Source organism: Haemaphysalis longicornis, unplaced genomic scaffold, assembly GCF_048455015.1.
Source record: "Haemaphysalis longicornis isolate Haplotype H1 unplaced genomic scaffold, Haemaphysalis longicornis Haplotype H1 scaffold_12, whole genome shotgun sequence".
Classification (NCBI taxonomy): Eukaryota; Metazoa; Arthropoda; class Arachnida; order Ixodida; family Ixodidae; genus Haemaphysalis; species Haemaphysalis longicornis.
The window spans coordinates 103248676-103274168 of record NW_027526225.1 but is presented as its reverse complement, the minus strand read 5'-3'; the positions used below and the strand labels follow the sequence as shown (position 1 = coordinate 103274168).

The following is a 25493-nucleotide window of genomic DNA, read 5'->3' as shown; positions in this document are numbered from 1 at the left end:
TTCTCGGGCTGAGATATGCAGCATACTCATGGCATTCACACAGTTCTATGTTGCTTCCAGAATCATCATGATTACAAGTTCGTTTCGTCCTTTTCTTTCTCTGCAGAGCCTATATTTGACCTTACATCCGTCCATGTGCGTTACCGTCATAAAACTAATGAAAGCCACGTGCAAATCTGCTTCGGTTCGCCTGGACAACAGATTACTTTCTCTCATCCTGGCCGCCGCTTGTCACCATACCCCACACCGACTGAACATGATGGTAGGTGTGCCACTTTGCTATCTGCTCCCCTGCAATTTTTCTCTTTATTAATATTGTAAACAGGTACAGGATCTTCCAAAAACAGGGGGGAAGCAGTAGAAAAAGCAGTGAACAAAGTTGCGTGCAACTTAGGGAAAAGGAAACACGGTGGTGCTTCAACTCACTGCTGCAACTGGTGCGCAATATTTTTATTGCAAGGGCATTGGTTGACTCGGCAGTGTTGTCAAGTTGCCTTGCTCAGTCCGCTATCAACGTGGCGAAGAGCAGAGCGACCAAGCTGCCGAGCTGACAGAGTTGAAGCAGCATTTATATACAATATGTACAAGGGTAACAAGAGTGTTACATGCCTCGCACAAAGGCGACAGGACGTCTCAACTCGGTGCCTCCGTTGAGTACCGGCCTCATCGCTGCTTCCGGGCTGATCAGAAAAGACAACTTGAAACTCGAAAATATCCTCTCCAAGTCCTGCCTTTTCGCTTCACCTAGAAGGGGCTCTAACTCCACTTGCTCCCGCAAGAGGTCCGCAGTGCCTTCTTCAGGTTCGAAGACGTCAAAATATCTGCTCCTTCCTTGCCCTCGGCATTCACATCTAGGTTCACCACAGCGGGACGCTGAATGTAGGGTTTCGTGAAATTGCTGTGATAGATTTTGTTCTGCCATTTACCTAGTTTTACTTCGTAGTTGGTGTCCGAAAGTCTCGACACTACTTTCGCGTCCCCTCCCAATAAACTCCTAGACCATTTTTCTTCGAAGGGTGCAGCAGCATCACTTGGCTACCAACTTCGAACGTACGCTTTCTTGGCGACTTGTCGTAGTACACCTCCGACTATGCTTATGCAGCCTTCAAGTGGATCTCATAGAGGTCTTTAGTTTTCCCGACCTTCTGAAGTAGGTGAAGAACGTTGTCCACCTCGTTTGGATCTTCACTGCAACCTTCCCAAGACTCGCACAGCACTTCCAGCGGGGTTCAAGAAACTCCGGCCGTACATAATCACCACAGGGCTGAAGCCTGTATTTTCGTGTGGAGCAGACCTCAAAGCGAACATAGCGGCTGGTACGCGTGCTTTCCAGTCGCATTTTCGCTCAAAGCAGAGAGCTCTCAATAATCGCTTTAACACTGAGAGCATTCGCTCTTCCACTGGGTTAGATTGTGGGTGACAGATAGAGCTGCCCACCACCTTGATTCTGCACCTTTAAAAAACGTCGAGGCTGGGCAGCTTGTGAAGCCGCTACCGTTGTCGCACTGAACTTCAGCAGGAAATCCGACACGAGCGAATATTGAAAGGAGCGCATCAACGACCTGAGAATTGAGCTCTCTGAGCAGCACTGCTTCCGGAAATTTTGTCGCGACACACAAGGCACGTAGTATGTATCGAGAGCTGTTGTCGGACTCTGGCAGTAGCCCTACAATGTCTGTCAAGAGCGCACAAAGCCTTCAATGTCTATCCAGCTTTTAGGACAGTAGTACTCTAGCGCAAGTCAAGCTTTCGTCTTCTTCAGACCGAGGTGCCCTGCCAACGCGTTTTCGTGCGCGACTTCCAGTAGCTGACGGCGATACTTTTCCGGGATCAAAAGCTGTTCGTACTTCTGACCTTTGGCATCCGTGTGCTGCGATACCACAAACCGGATTTCTCATGAAAGGAAACGTTCTTCTTTGCGCCCAGTTTCACGCTCTCTAGCAAGGCTTTTATCGAACTATGATGTTGCTGTTTTCGAATGAACATCGCTTGATCCACCTTGATTAACCCATGCGAGCTGTCGGAGACCGGGGACAACATATCGTTCGTCTCGCACGGCGGCGCCGATTCTGTTTCTCCGCTGAAGAGGGTGGCGCAACCCGCTTCGGCCGCTGGTGGTTCGAGTAAAGCTACCGCGAGAGTTTTCGGTCAGCTCGCAGCTCGGGCTACGTCGCTCCCCGCCATTTCCGTCTCGCTCGCTGGGGTACTCTCAAGTTCCTGCAAGAGCTTCCGCGCTTGCTATCTCGTGAGTGCCTTGCACGCCAAGCTAGTAAAAAACAATTTTCCTTGTTCTTTGGACAGCTGCTCCGAGCTATTAGAGAAGAGATAAGGAAAATGCTCGGGGAGCGCTGCGGACACGGCCGCCTGTGTTAAGCTTACCGAAACCTCCTTCAATGAAAACTCTAGCGATCGGCTAGCAACTACTCTGCTCCTGGGCAACTTACCTTATCTACACGCATTATCCGGTGCAGTCGTTCGGAGAATATAGTGACGATTGGACTACATCCATAGTTGCTGCAGAGCTTCGGAGGGCTCTGCACTTCTCGCCATTCACGCTTATCTAATTTTATAGCCTATTCGAGTGCAGTTTGCATTAAAACGAGGCCTCAGTGTTATTCTAACGAGGCAATCTTCTCAATCAACCAATCTTGCATATTCTTGCATCTTCTGAATCAACCAATGTTGCAAGTGATCAAGTTGGAAAGAAAATCGGGTAAATTTGGTTTTGGGTACAATTCGAACCTGGGGCCTCCAGGACACGGGTGAGCATACATTCCCAACATCGAGACGACTTGAAGGCTCTAGCTGACTAAAGGTGTGGACCTCGTGAGTTTGTGTTGGCATTTCACTGAGAAAGATGTGTTGGAGTCATTTAATGGGGCCTCCTTGAGCATGCCAATTAAAGAAGTAGGCAAGCTATTTATGAAAGAAAAAACATGAGCAATAACCTGTTGGGGAAAAGCAGAACAACTACACTAAAAAAGTGAGAGATAGAGACCTTGCAAAAAAGCAGGGGAACAACACCGCACACAAAAAGTGCAGGTAACAAGAACTAGAACTGCGGGGGGATAATCAGGAAACAAGACACAACCGACAAATGGTAAAACTACTTTGGAAAGAGGACAGGTAAGTGCCATGAACAAAGAATGTACGGAGACGTCCATGAGGGAAGAAAAAAAGGCAAGTAGCCGGGATTATTCTTGATTAGAGAAAAAAGTAGCACAGGCCAAAAAAAACTCACTCAGTTATCTAACAAAAAAGGGAAGGTGCATTTAATGCCACCACTGTAAACTCCAGTAAGCGTCATTCAAACAGTCATTGCTGCACTTGTACTTCAGGAAGCTGATGCCTATTTTAAATTCGAGAACAAGCATTAATAACGTCTTAGCTTCAATGATATTATAATAAATAGTTTATTGTAGCAAAAAATTTAGAATAAAATTTATAAAAAATTCCCACTTCAAGAGACTTTCTAGGAACAAACTACAAACTAAAAATTTGCCCCTATATGTTTATGTATTGATACTCCAGGGCTACCAACCGTGCAGTACTTTAATACGTTTTAATCTATAAAATTCACGTGTAGCCACATAATTGACAAAAGCCCTTATTTTGACACTTTAGAAGTGATCACATAGGCTGCACTTCAGTACATAGATTAAAGGGGTGTGGACAACAGGTGGCACTGTCCTACTATTAGCATCTGTTTAAGTAACCTCATTTCTGAGGACTAACCCCTGACATCATATAGCTGTCACTGCCAATATATAGGAATCAATGTAAAGCATACTTGCGACCTTGCCTTTATTGCCCCCCCCCCTCTCCCGGAATATTGCTCCTACATTTGAACTCAAACCAAGAATAAATTATAAAAAGTGCTCGGGCGATGTTTTGTGCGGAGTAAAGGCAGTTTTCATTCATGTTCCACGCAGTGGGGAGGGATGAAGGCTGAATAACTTTCTGTTTTCTGAAAGATCATGCCTTTCGTAGCTCTCGGGTTTTGTTCGACAGAATGAAAGCTGACGTTTACCTAGGCCGTTCACCTTTCGCTTTTTTGTGCCATTTCATTGCACGTTAAAAAGTGCCGAGATTCAGCCGAGCCTATTTTACTAATTCGTTGCCGTATTTCTAAAAGCCTGTTCTCGATGGCTTTTACTTCCGTCACAGCCAATCGCAAAGGGTCTTTTAATGCCGTCTCGGTGTGGCACAATACGGGCAAAGCCGGCCACCAAGCTATGTGTGCTTTATGAGTGGCGCCTGATGACGTCAGCAAAGCCTTCCCGAGAATACCCAGGATGTGCCCCCACCAGAAAGCACATGTTAAAAATGCGAACCACATAAGTTGATGGCTGTCGTCTGGTTTCCACTCAATTGGCCTAAAAGTATCCGCTTTTGCCACTGGCTGTTCCATATGTGGTAGTGCTTGGTAGGTACGATAAGGCTCACGCGTTCACCTTAATTCTTTGCATAGCAAGCGCTTGACTGCGCTTGCAATGCATTGCAATGCACGCAAGGGGAAGCATTTAAACAAAATCAAAACGGAAACCAAACCTGGGCTAATGCTTCATTTTTATTCTGTTTCCTTGCTAAAGTCTATGTGTTTAAAAAATGCATTACCAGCTAAAGTTCCCTGATACATTTATTTCACATTTACAAGTCCCTTCCTAAATTTTTGTCTTATAGAAATGCTCGGGTGAGGTTTACCTATCTCATTTCACCATTTGCGATTTTTGATGTCAGAAATTGCAGTGTATGGGGCGGTGATACCTTATTCCACGCTTTTGGCGTTTTCTGTGTTATTAAGCAGCTCCTACTGCTAGTTGTATATTTACATTCATGACACAGTAATCTGCCAATACAGGCTAACTTGCTTTTACACTTTAGAGTCTTCTAACTACTGCTGTTTCACACAAAGTTTGTATGTCAAGCTATGTGTCCTGTTGAGTGTTGCGCGTAGAATAGGCATGAGCGTTGCTGCGAAGGAGGTCGGACTGCGGACCGGTGACGATGAAGGGGACGTTTATTCGTGGCTACATACTAACGAACAAGGCCCTAGGCTATGCGTCGTCCGGACGAGCGTTCCGTGGACAGTGACGCTCTGTCGCTGCCGAACGTCGACTCCCCAGTTTCCCTCTTTCTTCTCTTGAGGACTCGAGTCGCGCACACTGCCAAGGCACGGCGGTTCCGAGAACCCTACCTTTGGTCTCAGCTGAAGCCCCGACCCGCTGTCCCCCCGAATTCAACGGTTCGTACATGCGTCCCTGCTTTACGATCGGCTGCGCAGCGGGCGCGGTCGAAACACTTGCCTCTATCCGGCTTTGCCTCCCCTCCCAGTGTTTTTCGAAAGCGGACGGGCATGCAAGCGCCTCCTAGTTTGTAATGGCCGCAGTAGTCCACAACAGTCCCGCACGCAAAAACGTAGCCTTGGCTGTTGTTTGAAAACGTTCAGGGGCGACAAATCTGCATATAAACGTCGTCAAACATTTATGTTGCACAATGAGTCCACCCCTCAAATTCATTGCAATTCTTTTAGATCGAAAAATGGGTTGTTTACGTGAGTAAAGCGGGCACTATGTTTCATTGGATGAGCTGATCATAAAATGAAGGTACGTAGCAGGTTGTTTGATGTGCGGCAACCACTGTAATAGTAGTCAGAATGAGACTGATAGCAAAGTAAGTTCAGTTGAAATTTTTCAAAATAGTGTAGCACTGGGAGCAGCCACTCGGTGCAATGAACTTATTATTTGTTTGTTGAAAATAGGGTGTCTTTAAAATGAGCCCCGCAGGTAAGCACACTGAGTTTTGAACAACATAGGTATAGTTTAGGTCATACATAGTTTTTCTTTATTGAGAAGACAGGAACATCTTTGACTACTATGCGGCTTTTATGCCATTTGCCTGCAGGTGTCTTCAAGCTAGTCTGGCCTGTTGGTGATAACGGAGCTTCCTCCGGAGCATTTGTGTGCGCTGTGCAGGGAAGTGTCCTGTCCTCTGCAACATCCGTGGCCATGCCCAGAATGAGTGAGTTGGTGCTGCTGAAGACTCTCATTGTGGTTACTGTGACACTAACTCGCAGAAGTACTATTTTGAAGGAAAAAATGCAAAAGCAACTTTTCTAATCAACAATGGGCCTGTTCGATTTTCCACTTCTGGCTGCCCAGCGCTGCCTGCGGGCTGCCATAAGAGCTGGTCATTTGTTTTTCTAGGGCAGCTGTATACGTCCCTTCTGGTGGCGCCAGATCGTCTTCGATTTTCTCTGGTCTAGCAATCTCCGCAAAATGCGGGCTGTCCGAACCGCCAGGACGTATGTGGTCTGGCGGTGATCTGGCTCCAGTCTGGAAGCTAGCAGACAACAAAAGGAGACTGACTTGGGTCGTGCAGCCAGTGTCAGCACATGGGAGAGTTCTTTGATACTTCCGGCTTTTCAAGTTTAAAGTTGCTTCAACTGATGCGCAGCTTGACCTTGCGAGCACGGCATTTCGCTTTATTAAAACGGCTTTTCATACAGCATGTTTTCGGTGCAACCCGCGGCCTTCTGTTTTTTTTTTTTTTGGTCCCGAAAGGTCGATAGAAGACTACAGCTTCCCACTTCGGCTGACGTATATTTTCGGTTGAGTTTGCATTAATCATGGCAAGTATTTTTCACCTCGTAGATCAGAGCAACGTTCCAAAGTTAGTCGGAAACATACGTTTTTGTTTACTAAGGTAAGTGTTTTTGCATGGACATAGGCTGTCCGTACGTGAAGATAAATGTTTTCGTTTGTGCGCATTGAAATGATGCCAGCTGCTCCTCAAAAAACGGCATCAGAAAGCGCATAATAGGAACTTTAAATTGGTTTGAGGCGTACATCTTTTCAAGTGACTCGCATCATTACCCAATAGACATCACGAAAAAAGATTCAAACAAAGCGAAACGTGCGGGATGTTCCAGAGAAAAAATAATGACGTCTTCTGGAGGACCATGATGATTTCGCAAGTCGAAAAAGGGTGGGTGTCCAGAGGTGGCAAAGGGCTGCCGAAATGCGTTGGTGTCACTGCGTCATCCTCGGTTCAGCTACAGGAAGAAGCCCACCCTTTTCGCGCGCGCAGACAAAAAAATGGCTAAAGAAACCGTATATTTTGTGAAGTTGACTGCAGCAGATGAAAGTAAAAAAAGGTTGCTGCCTTGAGTGCCCATTGCGGCTGGCATCCTCCTAGATTTTTCAGTTTCTGGTTTGCACCGAGACGCTTCAGCTACGTAATTATAATGCAACATTCCGCCCGAGAGCAAGCTTCTGGCAGCCAACGCCTGTAATCGAACAGGCCCGATGTGAACGAAGAAAGTGTGCATGCTATCGTGTTGTTTAATTGTTATGCAGTAAGGTCTCAATCTAAAGTTATGCACAGTTTACATTATTAACTTACATTGATGCACCCTGTGGAAGGACATGTCCTAATGCAACCATATAGGCTTAGTAGTCAGCAAATAGGTGTGCGTCACGGTGAAATCACGAGTGAAAATATGTCCACAGTCCTAATAAGTTCAAATAATGCGTCCTCTGCAAGCAAAAGGTGTATGTTTCTGATTAAAACTAAAAAAGCCTATATAAATGCCAAAATGTCTTCTACCATAGCACACAATATTTGCTCGGCTCCATGCAGAAATTTTCCTGCATGTTGTGTGTCATGATACATTGTCATCACCACCATTGGGACCTCGTGCCAATGAGGAACGGGAGTGGCACCTGTTCATTATGATGGATGGTGAGGGATGAGTATCCAGTACGGTCGAACGACACGCCATTGCTTCTCTTGAAAAGTGTCATCGCGGTACCTGTCATGAGCGACTGTGATGTGTGCAACACACTATGTGCAGAAAGACTACCCCGGGCAGATTCCTTTTCTTTCAGTGTATACTGCTATACCCACACGTCACATACTGTTGCGGTAGTTTGGCCAAGAATAGACAGGCGAACTTGTTTCTGTGTAAACGTTCATGATCATTGGTGTAAGGGAAAAAATTACCATTCCTTTTTAAAGAAAGTTGAAACCAACACAAAAGCTAACAGTGCATCCAACCTCTACTTAAAGTGCGTCCAATCGATCGTAAAACCTTCAAAAATCGCGAACGAAGAACAAACCCTTGTGACAGTTTTTCCCGCACTGAGTAAACGCATGTATACGCACTTCCAGCCCGGAAGGCATGTACAGGCCCACGGTATGACCTCACCGTTTTGTGCAGATGTGCGTCAAAACACTGCCAGGGCCGGTGGAGGCATTGCTTCGACTGCCCCGCCGCCAGAGCTGAGCGGTTGAGCTGCCTGAAGTAGTTTACGCCTGCCATTAGAGCGGAAATTTCATAATCGCTTTCAATGGAAGTCCTGGTGGAGACTTGTATTGTGATTCTGGACTACATTATCGGCTCCTTTCCCGCGTGTGGAACTTTATTTTTGGTAAGAGTGCCTTTCTGGGCAGCGGTTTGTACACATGAGGGAAAGCCCCGCCGATTCTTCGTTATTCAGTTGCACCTGGAACCTGCCACAGTGCCGATAACTAGACGAGGGCGCTTGGAGATGGAACAAACAAACCTATATTCTTGAGATAACACACCGCACATCAAAATACCGAAGACTAGAGAATAAATTACACCCGGTAGTAAATTACAACTCAAATTTCCGTCAAATGTACATAACACAGAGAAATACCAGTTCTAAAGAAAATATACAGGCAAGTCCCCACCAAATGTTCAGGGCGTTGACGCACTGTCTGCAGGGCGTCCTGGGTTCTAGCGACGATGTGAGGCAAGGTACGACGGAGCTACGATGACGCCGTCGCGCATGCCGGAACGTCGATGATGAAGACGCACCGTTGACCTTATAGACAACGGTCTGGTCGGCACCAGCTCACGACCGGCCGCAAGGTCACAGAAGGCAGAGGGCGGCAGGCAAACGACAACTGCAGGTACAGGACGGGGAGCAGGCAGCTGGTCATCCAAGGGCGGAGCACGCCAGAGTTGCGCGCTTTCCCGAAACAGGAGGCTCGCCTCGGCCCCAGGATGCAAAGGTCCCCGCTAGACGCTTCTTGAGCTCGGGACCCAAAAACCCGACGAGCTTTGAATCTTCCACCTGGACGTCGCGCTCCGCGACCCTGCTCCTTCTACTCGTCCGGAAATTTTCCCACCGTTCGCGCATGGCCTCCCTGCTCCTTGCTTGTGGTCTTTTCCCATTGGCCCACGTCCTCCCCTCATGGGGCTTGCTGCTTCTTTTTCCTCAGCGCAACCACACTGAGGACAATCCTGCAGCCCGCATTTGAGCCACGAGCACTCTGTGTTCATGTTCCAGCCACGTTGTCCTCGTCGTCGTCGTCACGAGTGCCACACCTAACATATGCCCCCTAAGTAGAGTTTTTTTTTTAAAGAAGTGCACGCGAAGGCGAACAAAACACTCCTGGGTGGTCGTACCGGAAGATCCGGTTCACAGGACTTCCACTCACCCGAAGAGCGCCATCACGCTCACACGATTATGCCTGCAGCTCTGGATCCGTGCACGGCCGCTGGATGAAAGGCAACATGCGTGTGCTCTCATGTAGTGGCCATGCTACGTGCATCAGTTCATGAACGCGCCAGAGATCAATCGCCCCCCGCCAGGTCGCGCGCGGGAAGTGACGTCACGAGTTTCTGAGGGTCGTTACAGGCAAACGGCTCAGACGCTTTTTTTCCTACCACGAAGGGATGTCGAATTGATGTCCATTTTCAGCACGCTGCTTCGTGTGCTGTTCCATCGGTGCGATAGCTCACATTTTAGCCAGGGTTTCTTTTGAGTAAAGGAAGCGAACTGCGTTCTAGCGTTAACACTGAAAATTAGTTTTAATACCCGTTTACGGTATTTTGCAGGGGAACGCAGATAACTCAGTTGAGGGGTGAGATAAAGAAATTCCAAGGCAAAAAATGGATTCAAGTAGCACAGGATAGGAGCCATTAAGAGTCTATGGGAAAGGCCTTTGTCCTGTAGTCGATGCATAAATAGGCTGATGAGGATGACGATACACTGTTATGTCTGTATGGGAGCTTGCCAGCACAGTCGAACTTCGTTATAACGAAGCAGTATGGAGACAGCCAGTTAGTTCGTTAAAGGCGATGTTCGTTATAACAATAGATGTGAGAATCGGCTACAACAACTCGACATAATGGGTTGCGCAAAAATACTTGATACAAAAATGAATTTTTTGAGGCTTCGAACCCACTATCCACAAGGTAGCCCTTACCTTCCCTTTGTTGCATTTCGAGCTCAATGAATCGGAACATGAGTATGTGAAATTACATCAGAACAGAGTTCACTTGACAAACAGGACTGCGGCCTTACTGATTTGATGAAGGATGAGATCTTTGTATGGCGGATACTCACCGCACTGAGCAGGATGAAGTTTGCCACAGTGTTCATGAACAAAAGGGCCTTTGTGCAGTTTAAGACTAGACGTGGTTTTTCCAATTAGCTTCTCAGCTTCCTGGTTAAATATTTCTTCGTTATACGCGATATCGCTCGGCTCTATACTTTCAGTTTTAATATAAAAGAATAAGTGTCGTCGAAATAAAGCGTGACCAACCAAAGTCTGTATTTAGTTCGCTATAGCCAATAATTCGCTATATCAGTGTTCGTTGTAACAAGGTTCAACTGTATGCATGTTGTTGGCACCCTTTCTTCTTGTGTTTCCTAATTTTGTGTGTTTGGCAAACGTAGAGGAAATGAACTTGTAACTCACGTGGTCATGTTATCATTTAAATCCATGCCTGAATGCTGTGGCTGCCGTGAAGAGCTTATGCAGAGCGGCAGCAAATTTCACCTTCATTTCTTGTTTCTTCTAAATTACGAAAAGACATTTTAGCCTGACATTCCTTGCTCCCATCATCTGCTCTGGGTTGTTGGCTAATCCTTTCTGGTCCATTTATTTTAGTTTCTTATATCTTATTAATTTGTCTATGAAGCCAGGCTAACGCCATCTTATAAAAGAATGATAAGACCTTCATTTCAAGTAATACCTGTAATTGCTTTGTTTTCTCATGCTGCCAATGTTTATGTTTTACCCAGTTTCAGTAATAGGAAAAAGTGCATGGCTCGCATGGGGAAGCACCAAAGTACTGAGAAAATCTTCATTGTTAGGACTCTGTAGATCCTTAACATTGCTGCGGATTTATCTCAACAAGTTGTCTACTGTGTCCTAGATTTCGTTGGTTCACAGGGTTGCAGTTTAATTCTTGTGGCTTCTCGGTTGTGATAAGTGGTGGTAAAGCAAAGCAACGATAAGGCACTGAATACTTCATTGCCATAACATTATTTCACCAACAATTGAAGGCTTCAGAAAAATAACATTTCTTGCAGCAGAACTATGATGTAAAATATAAATGCTGATTGGCACGGGGGAATACACACAGTGGTGTTGTTCGTAAACCGTTTCAGTATGGAATGTGACAGCAGGCATTTATAATCACCCTGCTGTCAAGCCATGCAATGCTTTTGTCATTTTGCATACAGTCTGCAGCACAGAGTAATTGTGAACTCTTTTCATTTCGGCAAGTCTTGCTTCAAAAGCAGCCACAAAGCCGGTGTTGCACTCCACAAGCCCATGACTGCTTTTATCCGACCTAACCTGAAACAGCATGGCTGTATGTTCCTCTTCTGAGCACCCAGTTCTGATAAAAACAGGCAGCATTTCTATAGAGCAGGGAGCAAAGTTTTTGTGGACTTGTGCTTTCATGGTGCGGTGCCTGTGCTTCTTCCAGGGAATTTCCTGAGCGCCTTGAGCCAGACTATTAACTTGTACGAGACTGCCCAACTGAAGAACGCAAACGGTGAAGGTGGTGTCTGGTCAAAGGATGGCCTGAACCTCGGATGGCCCGTAGTGCAGAGCAAGAACTCGGAGGTGAAATTCTCAAATGACTCACGTGCCACGCTGGGTGACGGCGGCCTGTATATGTTTCGAGCGAATGGTACTGATTTCGAGCAAGTGTCCAGGCTCATTGTGCGGGGTGAGTTATGCTTCCGTAAAAGTGGTGAGAGAAATCGAGCATTGCTTATTGCGTTGAACCAGCGGCTAGGCTATTTGTATTGCAAAGCAGCAAACTTATTGCTGTTGCCGCAGAGGCACTAGGACATGGCAACAGTTCTCAAACAGGGGAAACATGCAGATTCTGAGACATAAAGAAACAGACAATAGATTTTTCTTGGGTATATGGGGTCTCTAGCTCAAATGAAAGGGCATCACTTGAAACACCTTGAATAGAAAATTTTCTTTATAGGGCCCTGGAACATCTGAAGGCGGAATTTTTACATGTACCATCCCAAAATATAATGTTTAAAGAAATGCTGTAAACCATGACTGTGAGCTGCAAAACATATTTTTAACTGTACGAGAGATGAAAACAGGTATTTAAGAACCCCAGCTAAAAACCATAATAAAATGCAGTCTTTTCTATTCCTTCATGCAGTTTCTGAATCGCTCATGCATTGAAATAGACGGAGTCGTCTGTATGCGTACAGTAGTGCCACGTTTCGACGCCACATGACACGACCTTTCAGACTTCAGAAAGTTCAATGCCAACTAAAATTATTTCCGCCAATTTATTTAGAAATTCCTCGTGGCTACCCGACTATATAAAGCGCTGGCTTTCATAAGCTAGAGGATATGCATTCCAGAAAAATTGGTTGTCTCTCCCTATAATATAAGCTGGAAAATTTTGGCAAACTGGCTACAATAGAGATGCTGCAGCTTTAAAATTTTTAATAATTTGTATTCAGTGCAGCAGGAAACGTATGGGTGGCAGTGAACAACTAGCTCCCGCTCCAATTAACTTGCTCTGTAGCATGTTGCGTAATGGCTTGTTTCTGGACGTGCTCCATGAGCACGAAATTATAACACGAAAGTGTTTTATGCCCGGGAGCACTAAGATCTTACTCACGTCATATACGTCCCGGAAGTCGCGTCGTCAGAAAAAGTGCCATTGACGCTGCGACGCCCGGGTTTGATCCAGGGCCCCCTCGTCGCAACGCGAGGTACAGCCGGTAAAAGGCTTGTCTATAACACAGCTTTCGTACTCTCAGCCCTATCCTGCCCCGCCGGAGCGGGATTTGAATAAAACTACCGCGGAATTCTGTAGTCTGAGCCCTTCGCTTTTGCCTCCGACATGTTTGGAACGAGTATGTTTCGGCAGTTTTTCGGATGTAGCTGGTTGAAGTTGAAATCGCTGTTATAGACAAGCGTTTTACCGACTGTACGTGGCGCTCTACCGTATGTGCTATGAGCAGCGACTTTAGCAGCTCTACAAACGCGCCTTATGCCCTTCCCTAGCACTCATTTAGATGGTACTGCCGTCTAGGAGAGACGAAGCGAAATAGCGCATAGCGCTGATGAGCGCCGACAGTTGGCGTCTCCATGCCAGCGCCTTCGTGTACGGGGGACGCGCGTGAATTGAGGCACGTTCTCCTGTGGCGTCGTTCCCATGACCGTTGTGTTTCAAGCTGCTGTTTCTGTGCATGCCATTTTCGGTTTTGATGTCCCGGAATTAACCGGTTATTTTTTTTTGTTTCTTACGTGTCGGCGTCACTTAGTCTGGCGGGGTCAGGTTCGCGAAGAACCACATATATTTTGCTATTGCATATACAAGGAAAGATAATATTTACTTAGAGCCTTACCGCACGCGTATTTGTAGTCTGTTGGAAATGTAGTTTACTCACTGATTGTTGCGCAGGCTTGTAGTTTGTGACCAAAGCAGGTGAAATGTCTCGGCTACTACCTTTTCATACCCTTTCAGCATGTGAAGAAGGAAAGTATGGTCATGTGTGCGCGAAGACTTGTCCCCGGTGCCGAAATGGTGGAGTGTGCCATGACATCACCGGTGTGTGCATCTGCCCTCCAGGGTTTACTGGCGAGCATTGTGAAACACGTGAGTGAAGTTTTCTCCAGTTTCAACGTCATTGAGGTTTGACCAGGTGCGATGGAAAAATTTTGCATCTGTGGCAGATGCAAAGTCATGAAAATTTCCCACGCTGCTGGATGACACTTTGACCACGGGCTTTTCATACAAACTCGCATACAGGCGTTTTTTCGGTGGTTGAATTGCTGCTGGTACAAACACACTATAAAAACAGAATTTGTTTCGCAATTCTAGCTACTCCTTGCCCTGAACACCTGCAAGAGTCTGCACTGCACCTGCACTGCCTAAATGTGGCTCCATAAATGTATGCCGATTTCACCATGATTTTAACAGAAACTGATTATCGAAATGTCTGTTGCATTAACTTTGTTCCCACCTTGGATGAAGGCAGCAGTGTGAATGATGTGGGGACTGCCTTGTTTGTGGGAAAGACTCTTGCATGCCTTTTGGGTAGAAAACGATTGTTTACTGCTGCTTGATACCTCTTGGAAGTTCAAATGAGCCGATAAACTCTTAAAAAACACTTGACGCACTCTGAGAGCTCCACTTATCGTTCATGATCATGAGCGAGGTGTTAAATTTATACATGCGAGGATCTAGTTTGACTTGAACGTGTTGTGGTGGCATGAACTGGAATAGAAACTTCCATTGACAACTTCCATTATACCCACAGGAGCTCTACCACTCCATACATATATTTGAATTCAGCTTGCTGGGGAGCTGCAGACACAGTCCGATTGACTGCAGTTACTGCATAAATGACTGTGATTGATGACATACCGCTGCTCAATACTATACACCTGAGAGGTGATATGCAAAGCAGCACGCCGCACGCGCTTTCGCCGACGCCGCTCTGGTGAGCTCCCGGTGGCGCCTTTCCGGTGCGGTAAACAGTGCGTCTGTGGAAGAGGAAATGTTGCGACCGCGATCTCCACTTACACCAGGAGGGTAGATGTATTTTTGGTACTCCCCTTGAATAAAATGCCGGCCACAATTACGGCTGTGCGAGTATTACAATTACCATAGAAAGGGCAAGAATTGCGGTAAGGAAAACTGCAATTAAAACATTACAAATGAGCAAAATTTCCAGTGAAAGCCGACATTACAAAGTGAACAGGATGAGGAGGTAAATCTGCGTCCGCTGCTACAATTTAAGTTTTCCAGCGGGTAGGAGGTGGGATTCTTCATCAAGCCCACCACGCATGCTCAGTTGCTATGGTATTGCACTGGTGAACCCAAGGACGCGGGTTCAACGCCTGTCGCGGTGGCCACATTTCATTTGTAGGCCGAGACCAAGAACGCCTGCACTTTGAGCTTTCTAAGCCCCTATAAGATATCCAGGTGGTCAAAATTACTCGGAGCCCCCTCCTACAATGCCTCCTCTCATAGCATGGGTGCAGCTTTCGCACGTTACCCCCACAAAATTAAAGGTAGGTTTTTTCCGATCTTGTGGACCGCACCAAAAGTCAGCAGTGGATAATATATCAAAACTTTTACGCAGCATTCTGCTGCGGTACTCTCTTAAGCATTGAGCGAGGCATTGATGGACCCACAAATTTTAAAAAATTTTATCTCACCCTAAAAGATATATTTCAAGAAGTCTTGTGAGTGAAGTGCTGCCCTGTTGTCCTTGCCTCACAGCCTGCAAGCCTTACCACTTTGGTCAGAACTGCAGCCACAACTGCACGGAGGTACAATCCCTAGCCGAAGGCAGCGACCCCAAATGTGCAGGCCTGCTCTTCTGCCTCCCTGATCCCTACGGCTGCTCCTGCTACCCTGGCTTCTATGGCATCGACTGCACCACGCGTGAGTGCAGTGGACTTCCCGAGGAACTGTTCTGAGGCCTCCACTAGCTCACCACCATAGTACCAGGAGCAATAGCATACTAGCAAAACCTTACTAGAAACATTTTCTTTATGAGAACAACACAAAAGTTATTCCACGCTAAAGATTGCCACATCAGAATAACAAATCGGGTCATTTTTATGCCAACTTCAAATAATTAAAGGGGCCATGCAGACAAAACGTAAGTTTAGTTCATTCGAAAGATTGCCACATAAGAATCATACTGACACTATTCTTAACGTAAACTTCACTCAAATAAGCTATATAATGAGGAAAAAAGGGAATGGACATGCGGCCCACTAGCTCATGTTCTGTAACAGAACCTATGATGTCTTATGTGCCAGCTCTGCGATTGGCTGAGGTCGGCAAAAGCAAACGCAAATTAGGTAGGGCTTAAAAGCTTTCCGAACGAGCTATTTGCGCTTTAAGATAAGGCACATTCTTTTTATAGCAGTAATAGTGGTGGGGTAAACAGTAGAACTTACGAAAGCACACGTAAACATAGAAGTACCGATGGGTACTGCTGTTGTTACTGCGTGCACTATGCTTGTTTTAGCTGCACAGCAGCCCACCGCCATGAAGTTAGTTGTCTTAAGCGACACTGGCCGATTGGCGCAAGCGACGTTGTCTTACGTGACTCTATTTCTCCCGGATAAACGATGTTTCACGTAACAATTATTTTCTCCAATAACAAAAACAAGCCAGGTGCAAATACGGTGAAACAAAGGCAGAAAATGGCCCGATGCAGTATGGTGGTGCCAGCGCCGTCTTTGTTGACTAACGGTAAACGAGTCCCTGCTTCACACCAAGTTTAGCTTGAAGAACCGTTCTTATGGTGTCATTGCAGACTTCGCTAAAACCCATTATTTGGCGGAAGAATCAAATTTTAATCCTAAATTCATTAATTTCTCAGTGAATGCGGCATCGCTTGTTTTCGGACAAGCGCTAGGGCGCTACAAAACACAAAATCTTTCGAATAAAACAAACTTGTATTTTGTCTGCATGGCCCCTTTAAGGCAATTAATAAATAATGTGCGTGAAAGGGCGGCAACTCACCTGCCAGTTTTTCCACACTGCCGGATTACCGGGTAGTTGTTGCATGACACCACCGTCGCTTCAGCGAGCGGCACCGCCCGTGGCGAACCGCTCGTCAGTGGACTGACGGTGGCCTTCAACACAGGGTTGTTGTGCAGGGCTTTCTGTCACTCTGCTGCGCTGCGGCTTGCAAAGAGTAGATAATCACAAGGACTTTTTTCAGATTCATTAATCTTGAGCGTGCAGGTGACCTTTACGAGGTATGCCAGGTGTGTGATTTACACCCACACTCAGTAATTACAAATAGCAGACAGCGCTCAATGCACCAAGCTAGAAGTCAAGCTGGAAGTGTAAATTCGTTCCTTCCTGGAACTATTTCTTGCCTGAATGCAGTTTGTCGTATCGAAGAATATATTTAAGTTAAATGCTCCTGCAAAGCCGGGGTGTGCAGCCGATCCAGGAATGCTGCGGCGCTTGCCTTTGGCAGTTGATGACGAAATGGTGTCGTGCACAAACGAAAGACAAATTTGGGGGTGCCTTTTAAGATTTACTTCAATGCAGAAATTGTGATAAATTACGCTTCTGTAACCTCATAACTTCGGTAGAAACGTGTTCAATTTCGCGAAATTACAGTTACTACACTCATCGGGAATCGTTTACAGAATAAACACCGCATGACAGTAGAACATTATGGCTCGTCGTGGAAAAGCATTGCTTTACAAGTCTTGCAATGGTTACTGGCTAGTTGGTAAATGGTTATTTCAAAAACAATACCCGCATTAGTAAAGGACGAGATACGGGAGGGTGCCAAAAACTTGCCCTCAGTTTCACAACTGAATGCTGCGGTGGAGTTTTACAAGCTGCCACCTACGCTTAAAAAATAATGCACTCCTCCGTCTAACGACGATGATGGTTTATCCCAAAGGTTTCTCGTGTGGATTTCCTTGGTTCCCTTCTGGATTTAAACTTTGACAAGTTGAGCTTTGAATTTGACCAGCATGTAGTTTGGTCTTTTTATCGCCGCGTCTTTGACTTTGACCCCTTCCCATTCTATTTTGCAAGAAGAAAGCTTCGCGTGCAATCATCGTCGTCGTTAGACAGAAGGCTGGATGATTTTTCTGTTTATTGTTGCACTACCATGCACCCCTCTCCAAATTCTAACTGCTTCCAGCGTGCCGTAAATGCGTCTGTGCTGGAGGACTCGGGCTGATGCACCTCTATTTGAGGCAACTAGTCGCGCGTTTTTGGTTTCTTCGCAAGGCATTACGCGATATTTTAGGTACTCGACAGAGAATACTTTGACGTAAAAAACACACGCTGACGTTAACATTGTAGCATTTTTTAACTATCGGTGCCAGCCTTTATTCTACGTAGGTGGTAAACTGGTAAGCAGAGGGGAGATAGTTTGTAGCTTGGGCTGTTGGGTGGTTGGAAAGCTTTGGCTCTTGATAAAATGACCACTAAAAATGAGGGAGTTCCGCTTCGGCTCTCAGCCTCCAATGCTATCACAGTGTCACTCACCAAAACAGAAGGCACAAGCTAATGGTTACAGAAAGAAAGTGTAAATTGGCGTGACGTTTTCACGGCCACACGGTAATCGATCTCGTACGTAAGTGCCTTTCTTTTCAAAGCACAGGTATCGAGGTATCCCACCGTTAAAGGAGTACTGGCACCAATTTGCGGCGTCAATATTATTGCACAGTTCGCTTCCTCTACTCAACAGAATACCCTGCCGAAATATGAGCGTCCTGCGACACGAAGAACATACTTCAATTGGATCTGATTTATCGCCCCGACGGAACACCACGCGCAGCGGCACTTACCAAATGGACATCAGCGTGACATCATCCCGTGGTAGCCAAAATAAGTGACGCGGACAGCGCTAGTCAAAGAGTCGTGATGTCATTCCCACTCGTGGCCCCGCGAGCGGCGAGCGGCCGCCGGCACATTCACAAACGGGTGCATGTAGCCACAGCTACAGGCATAACCCTTGCCCAGAAAGGCACTGTTGGCAAAAATAAAGTTCCACACACGGGAAAGCAAGCGATAATATAGCCCGGAATCGCAATAGATATCGCCATCAGAATTTTTATTGAAAGCGGTCATCGAATTTCCGCCGCAATTGTAGGCCTAGCGCCTTCAAGAAGCTCAGGCATTCAGCTCTGGCGGTGGCGTGGTCGAAACAAAGCCCCCACCGGCCTCCGCAATGTTTTAACGTACGCACAAAGCAGTGAGGTCATGGCGAAATTCTTTCATACGCGCCTTTCGGGATGAAAGCGTGGAAATCCGTAATAAACGATTTTCAGGCCGTTCAATATAATTAATTATCGCGCACTGGAGTATTTAATGTGTTGCTTCGGGTTCGCCAGGCCATTAGGCATCGATAAAAGCAATAAAGTGGCATATAAATTTTTCGTATCAGTACTCCTTTAAGGCTGCCGTGGAAACCGTACTCACTGAAACTAGTGTAGATAATTTGGAGGGGTAGAAATAACACTAATATTTATAGTTTTATTTCTACTCAGATCGCGCAGAGCCAGGCTCAGAGCCCTGCTAAAAGCGCTCATGTCAAGGTAGCTCATTTCCAAACTTTCAAGCGCGCGACAAGTTTACGTACCCGTTAGTGCATTTAAGAAGAAATGAATACTAATAATAGTACTAATACGAACGGCATACATCCGTCCCATAACAATTTGAAACCTGGAAGCCATTGAGCTCTATTCTCGCGTACAAACATGTGGCTGTGGTTTACCTTCCCCTCGTATGCATCTTACTGTGTATGTAAGATGTCGCTGTAACACATCAATCCATACCCGTGCCACTCAAATCAAGGAGGACAGCCGACTAACCGCGCTGAGCCGTGTAATTTCGACATCTAATACTAGCGCCACCGGCATTTCATCAGGAGCGGCATGAAGCCTAGCTGTACGTGCAGGCCCCCTTTTTCTGCCCGAAAACCGTAGACGCATAAACCGGCAATCGGTGATGGCGCATGCTTAGGCGTGAAAGACACCGGTGAAAACGTCGCTCGGAAGTCATTCCAAGCTGAAAAAGAAATATAGGCTCATGCCGACGTTCCGACTGGGGAAGTTTCTCTTCTTCCGGGAGGGAGCCACAGCTACTTGGCGAAGTGCATATGAGTGGTAACGGCGACGGGGGGTTTCGGTTGTTTCGCGGGGCAGCCATTTGGCAGTCATCACCTGGGCTTCGCGGGAGCGGGGTATGCTTATGTCCGCGTAACCGAGTGAGCGGACGAAGCAGCCACGAAAGAAAGAAAACGGAGAGGAGCGTCTAGCGAAGGGTGAAGTGGAGTACGACACGTGCGGCTACAGCGTCATCTCTCACTGCCTTTCCAACACACATATTTCATGCGTCAACACCAACGAGCTCCCTCCCCCTGACCCTTTCCCCAGATGCTTTTCTACTCTCCACTAATCCAAACACAAAATGTAACAATATGCTCGCGGCTCCCTTGTGCCGTGCTAATCCGAACAACGTGACATTTGCGCGGGAGGTGCAAACCCGATTTGCAGCATTATGGCCGGTGGTGGCGGCGCACTGCGATGTAGCAGCCGAGTAGCGCACGCAGCTTTTCGTTTGCTGATCCTGCGAACACTTCCTAAGACGCAGCAGAAATGCGGCGTGACCGAGACGACTGCAGCTCGCGCTCCGCAAAGATTTTATTTTACGGACTGTAGTAATCGTCAGTGCATTTTTTACGCCCGTCCGTGCTTCTGTTTATTTTTCGCAATCATCTGATAACCGCGCTGCTGCCGTTAACTCCCGACTGCGCAACTTGCCAAAGGGGCATCGGTGGAGGCGAGGGTGATGATAGTTGTGAAAGAGTGTTCAGTGGTGGTGAGGAGGAGCCCCTGAGCTCCGCCGAGTAAATCGATGACACCGGAATGAAAACTGGGAGGGGGGAGTACATATACTTCTTTGCAGTAATAAATAAATACTTTCGTCATTCCACTTGAATTCTAGCATGGAGTTTCGTAGCACGATGAGTGCTACCATGTATCATGCGAGTTAAATGTTAGCATGGGACCGAAGACACTGAAAGCCCAAAGGCATACAACGGCTGGGTTTACAAGCAAGGCTATGCACGCATCACCTGCTACATGGTGCAGCTTCAACAACCCCTTGAAATGATGGCTCTGTTAGGGTGCCTGTCTCTAGCAGCTACGTTTGTCGAGAAAAGTCTTTGGAGTTCTCCTACAGAATAAACTTAATCCGCATATTAGCATGCAAGAGCGGGGCGTAAGGCGCAAACTGCAAGCTGAGACGGACGTGCCACTGCCTACTTGAGGAGGGCTGCAACCCACATTCTGGAGTGTGTTCGAAGTTAACGTGTAAGGAGGGCTATAGAGACCACCCATACTGCGACAAACGTGAATGCGTTTAACTATCAAGAATTAGGTTGCCAAACTTAAGGTTTTTTTCTTGTCCCTGTTTCCACTCCCTGCAGGTTACCTTGTGCTGCACAATTTTTCTGTTGTTGCTGTCGATGAAGAAAGCATTGAAGCAGAGTGGTCCCCATGGTCTCCAAAGGTCGACAAAGGAGAAGGGAAACCTGATGGCTACATCATACAGTTTAAGGTATGGTAACGGGTACAAAAGGATCTTTTTCCAGAAGGCTGAAACTTAGAACCGAGAAAATTGTTTTTTTAACACAATTAGGTGCCCTAAGGAGCTTCTACTGAACTGGGTGGGGTTGGGAAATTAATAGACGCGTTTCACAGCTTAGGTTTGCAGCTGAATACCCATATTAAGTCATCAGCTGATGGGGGGGGGGTACAGTAAGCGATTTATCGGTCCATGATATATCTCCGTGTAATAGATCTTCACAAGTGTTATTTTGCACAACACACTACAGAGGCTGTGCAGTTTTTGATGATGATACTGGATGGTTGGAAATCCCTGTTCTTCTCGGGCCTTTTGGGGTTGGGGAAGAATATAAAGGCGCCACTATACTAGCAACATTTGGTTCAAATGCAAATTCTTTTGTTATGTAAACGTCTGCACTGAATAAAATTGTGATGAGGTATCAAAGTCTTAACCTTTTCAATAAAATAGAGTTAAATGCAGCCTTTATGGTTCGCATAGTTGAGTCCCGCCGACCATTCACCCAATTAGAGAACAGACAGGCACATTGCATTGTGAAAGTCAGCCGGGTTTTCAATATATACAGAACGTTCTTGGGTGGTTCATGCATTATTGATGAATTCTTGAATCCTTTCCATCAGGAACTAGACAGAATGGAGTGGAACAGGACTGACCTTATCCCAGACTCAGGAAATGGAACGCTGTCGTATGTGATTACTGGCTTGAAACCGAACACGGATTATCAGGTACAAGTGTTGGTGCACGAAACCAGCGGGCACGTCCACCATCAGACGGCACATACGGAAAGGACAAAAACTCGGTGTGGAGGTCAGCGCAATCAATTATTCCTTTTTCATCTCGCATGCTGCATAAAAGGGGAGGATTTCAGTGTTAAACAGGTGCAGTTTTATGGCCACCTATGTACATTCACTAACCTATGCTTCGGAAATGCTATAATCCACAGAAGAGCCCTTCCATATGTAAGCAGCTTAATTGCAATCAAATTTATGTGTCGCATTTGAATTAAAAACCAAGGCCTTTAAACTGTGAATATTTTAAACTGAGAGGCAAGATTTTATAGCTGCCTTTACTAGGTGGGCCTCAAAATAGCCTGCAGGGCTTGGCTTCGTGCACCCCAGCTGTCATAGTACTAAACTCTGGTATTGCCGGAGCTTGAATACAGTTAATATACAGCCGACTCGCGATAATTCAAACTCGAAGGACCCACAGGCTTTTGTTTGAAATATCCGTAGCTTGAATTATAAGAAGTTCTCGTGGATATGACTCTGGGGAAGGTAACAACACACGTTATGTTAGGGCGTTGGTTTAAATCACATTTTTTGTTTCTAAGTGTTTTTAAACCCTAAATGCACAAAAGAAACAGAAAGAAAAGCATGAGGTCCACAAGCCGAATTCTTTGCACGTCACTTTCGTAACTGCCGCGTCATCTTCATTTCTTTTTTTTTTTGCTGACACGCAACACGCGAATGCGTGATTGTGCGTTTTTGTTTTTTTGTTTTTGTGACAGTGGACCGTGTTAGCAGCTGGTGTTGACCGTTAGCTGGTGTTGACCGGTTCAACAAGTATAGGCACTCAATCATCTACGGATTCTGTTGAGGCGTGTTTGTTGTTTTGGTTTCTAAGTCGCACCATAAAAACGGTAAATAAGGCTAGAAGGTTGAGCAACGTCATGGTCTATACCTTACTTGTGCTTCGTTTCAAACATTAGTTGAGTGGCAACGCTGTGTTTCTTAAAGGTTTGAGGCTCCTATTTCTCATTTTTCGACTATTATGATTATACAGGCCCACAAATTTTCAAATAGTTGCAGGAAAGCAGTAGATAATTTCCAATTGGGGCACGCAAAAAGTACAAATTAACCGAATGATGGATTTTGAATTAAGCGGCTTTTAAATAGATTGCAAGGATAGCGGGCCAACCAAAAATTTGAATTTTGTTTGAAATAACTGAAAGTACGAATTATCAGAGATTTAATTATCGCGAGTCTACTGTATTTTCATTTAATGCAAAGGAGTACTTATTGAGACCATTCCTTCAGTCGTGCTAGCTCGGTGCTTCAGGACAAATTCATATTCCGCTACACGGGCTTAGTTTAGTTTAACAAATAGCAGTTTCTATGTGCCCAAGAGGTTAAAAATTGTGGCATTGGCTCCAGGTTTATAAAGGGGTACTGGATTTATCTTGAGGGTCATCCACTGCAGCAGATGGTCCTGAAGATATACTGGTAAGGTATCGGCGTTTCTATTTTTTTAGAGGCGATGCCCCTTAGCGTCTTGGGCTGTCACCGTCTCCTGTTATCATCGTCTCATGTAGTCACGGTACTGAAACACAGGGCACCTGTTTTCTAATGGCTCGTGCTAGAACGTAACGCATACTAAAAGAAAAGTGTATAATGGATAAAACTGATTCAAAAAATCTGTCGAAATAAAGATGTATGGTACACTCCCTGTGCACTTCAGCAATCGTCAATCACAAGCAGAAGCTGTTTGTATAAACGGGTTATAATTTGTATTACACTTAACTATACCCACCGGCTTTTGACGCTAGACCTGATCGGGTTGGGTGGTCGGTCGATCGAAGAAAAGGCAACTGTAACCTGGTGCCGGGGCATCGTTGATCTCCGAGGACGAGCCTCCAGGGCGGGCATTGCGCTGCGCCGCAGATAGGGCATGCCGATTTCTTACATACGGTTCAACGCAAGAGAGGGCGCCACCGCCTCAGCAAGCAAGCAATTGCTCCTTCCACCAGCACTTCTCTGGCGCCAAATCAGCGCGCACCGTGTGGCAAGACAGAGACTTACAATCTTTGACTACACACACTGCATGTTTCTCCCCTCCCCATATTCCAGGTTTGGGGAGATGGCCCAACATTTTGTGTTCATTTTCCGATCTCAATACGTGGCCCATTTGCGTGCGCTTTGGTCTGTTTTCTATGTAGCAATTTCCTTGGTGCTATCGGCCCTCGCTGGCCTTGCGCCATTAAAACCCATAGTCTTCATTATCATCCAGCAGTTACAATGCCCCCCTTTTTTGATTAGGGAACAAGCGGGTTGAATACACCAAGAATAAATGAAGAGAAAGAGGGCTTGGTTTATGGTGATGGTGAGCAACCTAACCAAGCCCCATTTAACACAGCCTAGCCCCTCCTAGCTAGCCTCATTTAGGTTTAGCTAACTTGACTGTGCCTAGCATAGCCTATAGGCTGCCCCAGCCTAACTAGCCTAGCCTTAGCTAACCTGACCCAGCCTGCTAACCTGACCTAACCTGACCCAGCCTAGGCAAGAATGGAACATATCCTACTGCCCCTGGCCTAACCAAGCATAATATTAGATTACCTTACTTCACCTCATCTTAACTGACACACTTTGTTTAAACAAATGGGATCTTACCTTGTCTTACTTGGCCCTACCCTACCTTACTGAACTTTAAAACCTATCCTAACCCAAACTTATCTTACCCTACCTTACCAGACTATACCCCACCCTACCCTACTCTATAGTAGTGACAATTACCTTACCTAAAATGATCTGACCTAACCTACTTTATCATGCCATACTCCACCCTGCTCTACCCACCAAACATTACCTAATGTACCCTGATCTTACCTTACTCAACTTTACCGTATCTTATCCCACCCTGCCCGACCTAATTGAACTTTAGCTAATGTAACCTGGCCTTACGTTTTTACCTTTCCACACCCTTCCCCACTCTGCATTACGGAATTGATTTTTATTTCATATAACCTGATCTTAACTTGCTCTACCCAAATTTACCATACCATGCACCATCCTATCTTACTTATCGAACTTTATCTAACCTGACCTTAACCTACCTTACATTACCCTGCTCTGTGCAATCCAAGCCAGCCTTTTTGTCAGTGCTACTGTCTATCTAAGAGCTTTTTCCTTGCTTCTTTCAGCCCCACTATCTCCACCCCACAGCTTTGCGTATGAAGAGAAGCCAAGCAGGCGAACAACTGAGCTGAAGTGGCAAGTGAGACTCGTTTGCATGTTATGAAAATCAAAGTGCTTTGTTTTTATTTCTTTTTTAGAAGAGATAATGAATATGCCGACATTAGGCGTAG

At 46.0% G+C, this 25493-nt stretch overlaps 1 protein-coding gene and 1 long non-coding RNA gene across 2 annotated transcripts in view; both read left to right on the top strand.

Annotated features, from left to right (window-relative positions):
* The first annotated feature begins 109 nt into the window (after nucleotides 1-109).
* LOC144163150 (uncharacterized) lies at nucleotides 110-12627 on the top strand. The gene is made up of 3 exons (XR_013320842.1): nucleotides 110-262; nucleotides 5905-6021; nucleotides 11756-12627. It is a non-coding gene; the product is annotated as an uncharacterized LOC144163150 (long non-coding RNA).
* Nucleotides 12628-13749: 1122 nt separating this feature from the next.
* Nucleotides 13750-25493, top strand: part of LOC144161756 (receptor-type tyrosine-protein phosphatase kappa-like) — a 59469-nt gene continuing 47725 nt past the window's right edge. The window contains exons 1-5 of the mRNA XM_077692359.1: nucleotides 13750-13915; nucleotides 15548-15712; nucleotides 21255-21385; nucleotides 22033-22219; nucleotides 25329-25402. Of these exons, the coding sequence (XP_077548485.1) occupies nucleotides 13750-13915; nucleotides 15548-15712; nucleotides 21255-21385; nucleotides 22033-22219; nucleotides 25329-25402 (723 nt within the window). The remainder of the gene's footprint in view (nucleotides 13916-15547; nucleotides 15713-21254; nucleotides 21386-22032; nucleotides 22220-25328; nucleotides 25403-25493) is intronic.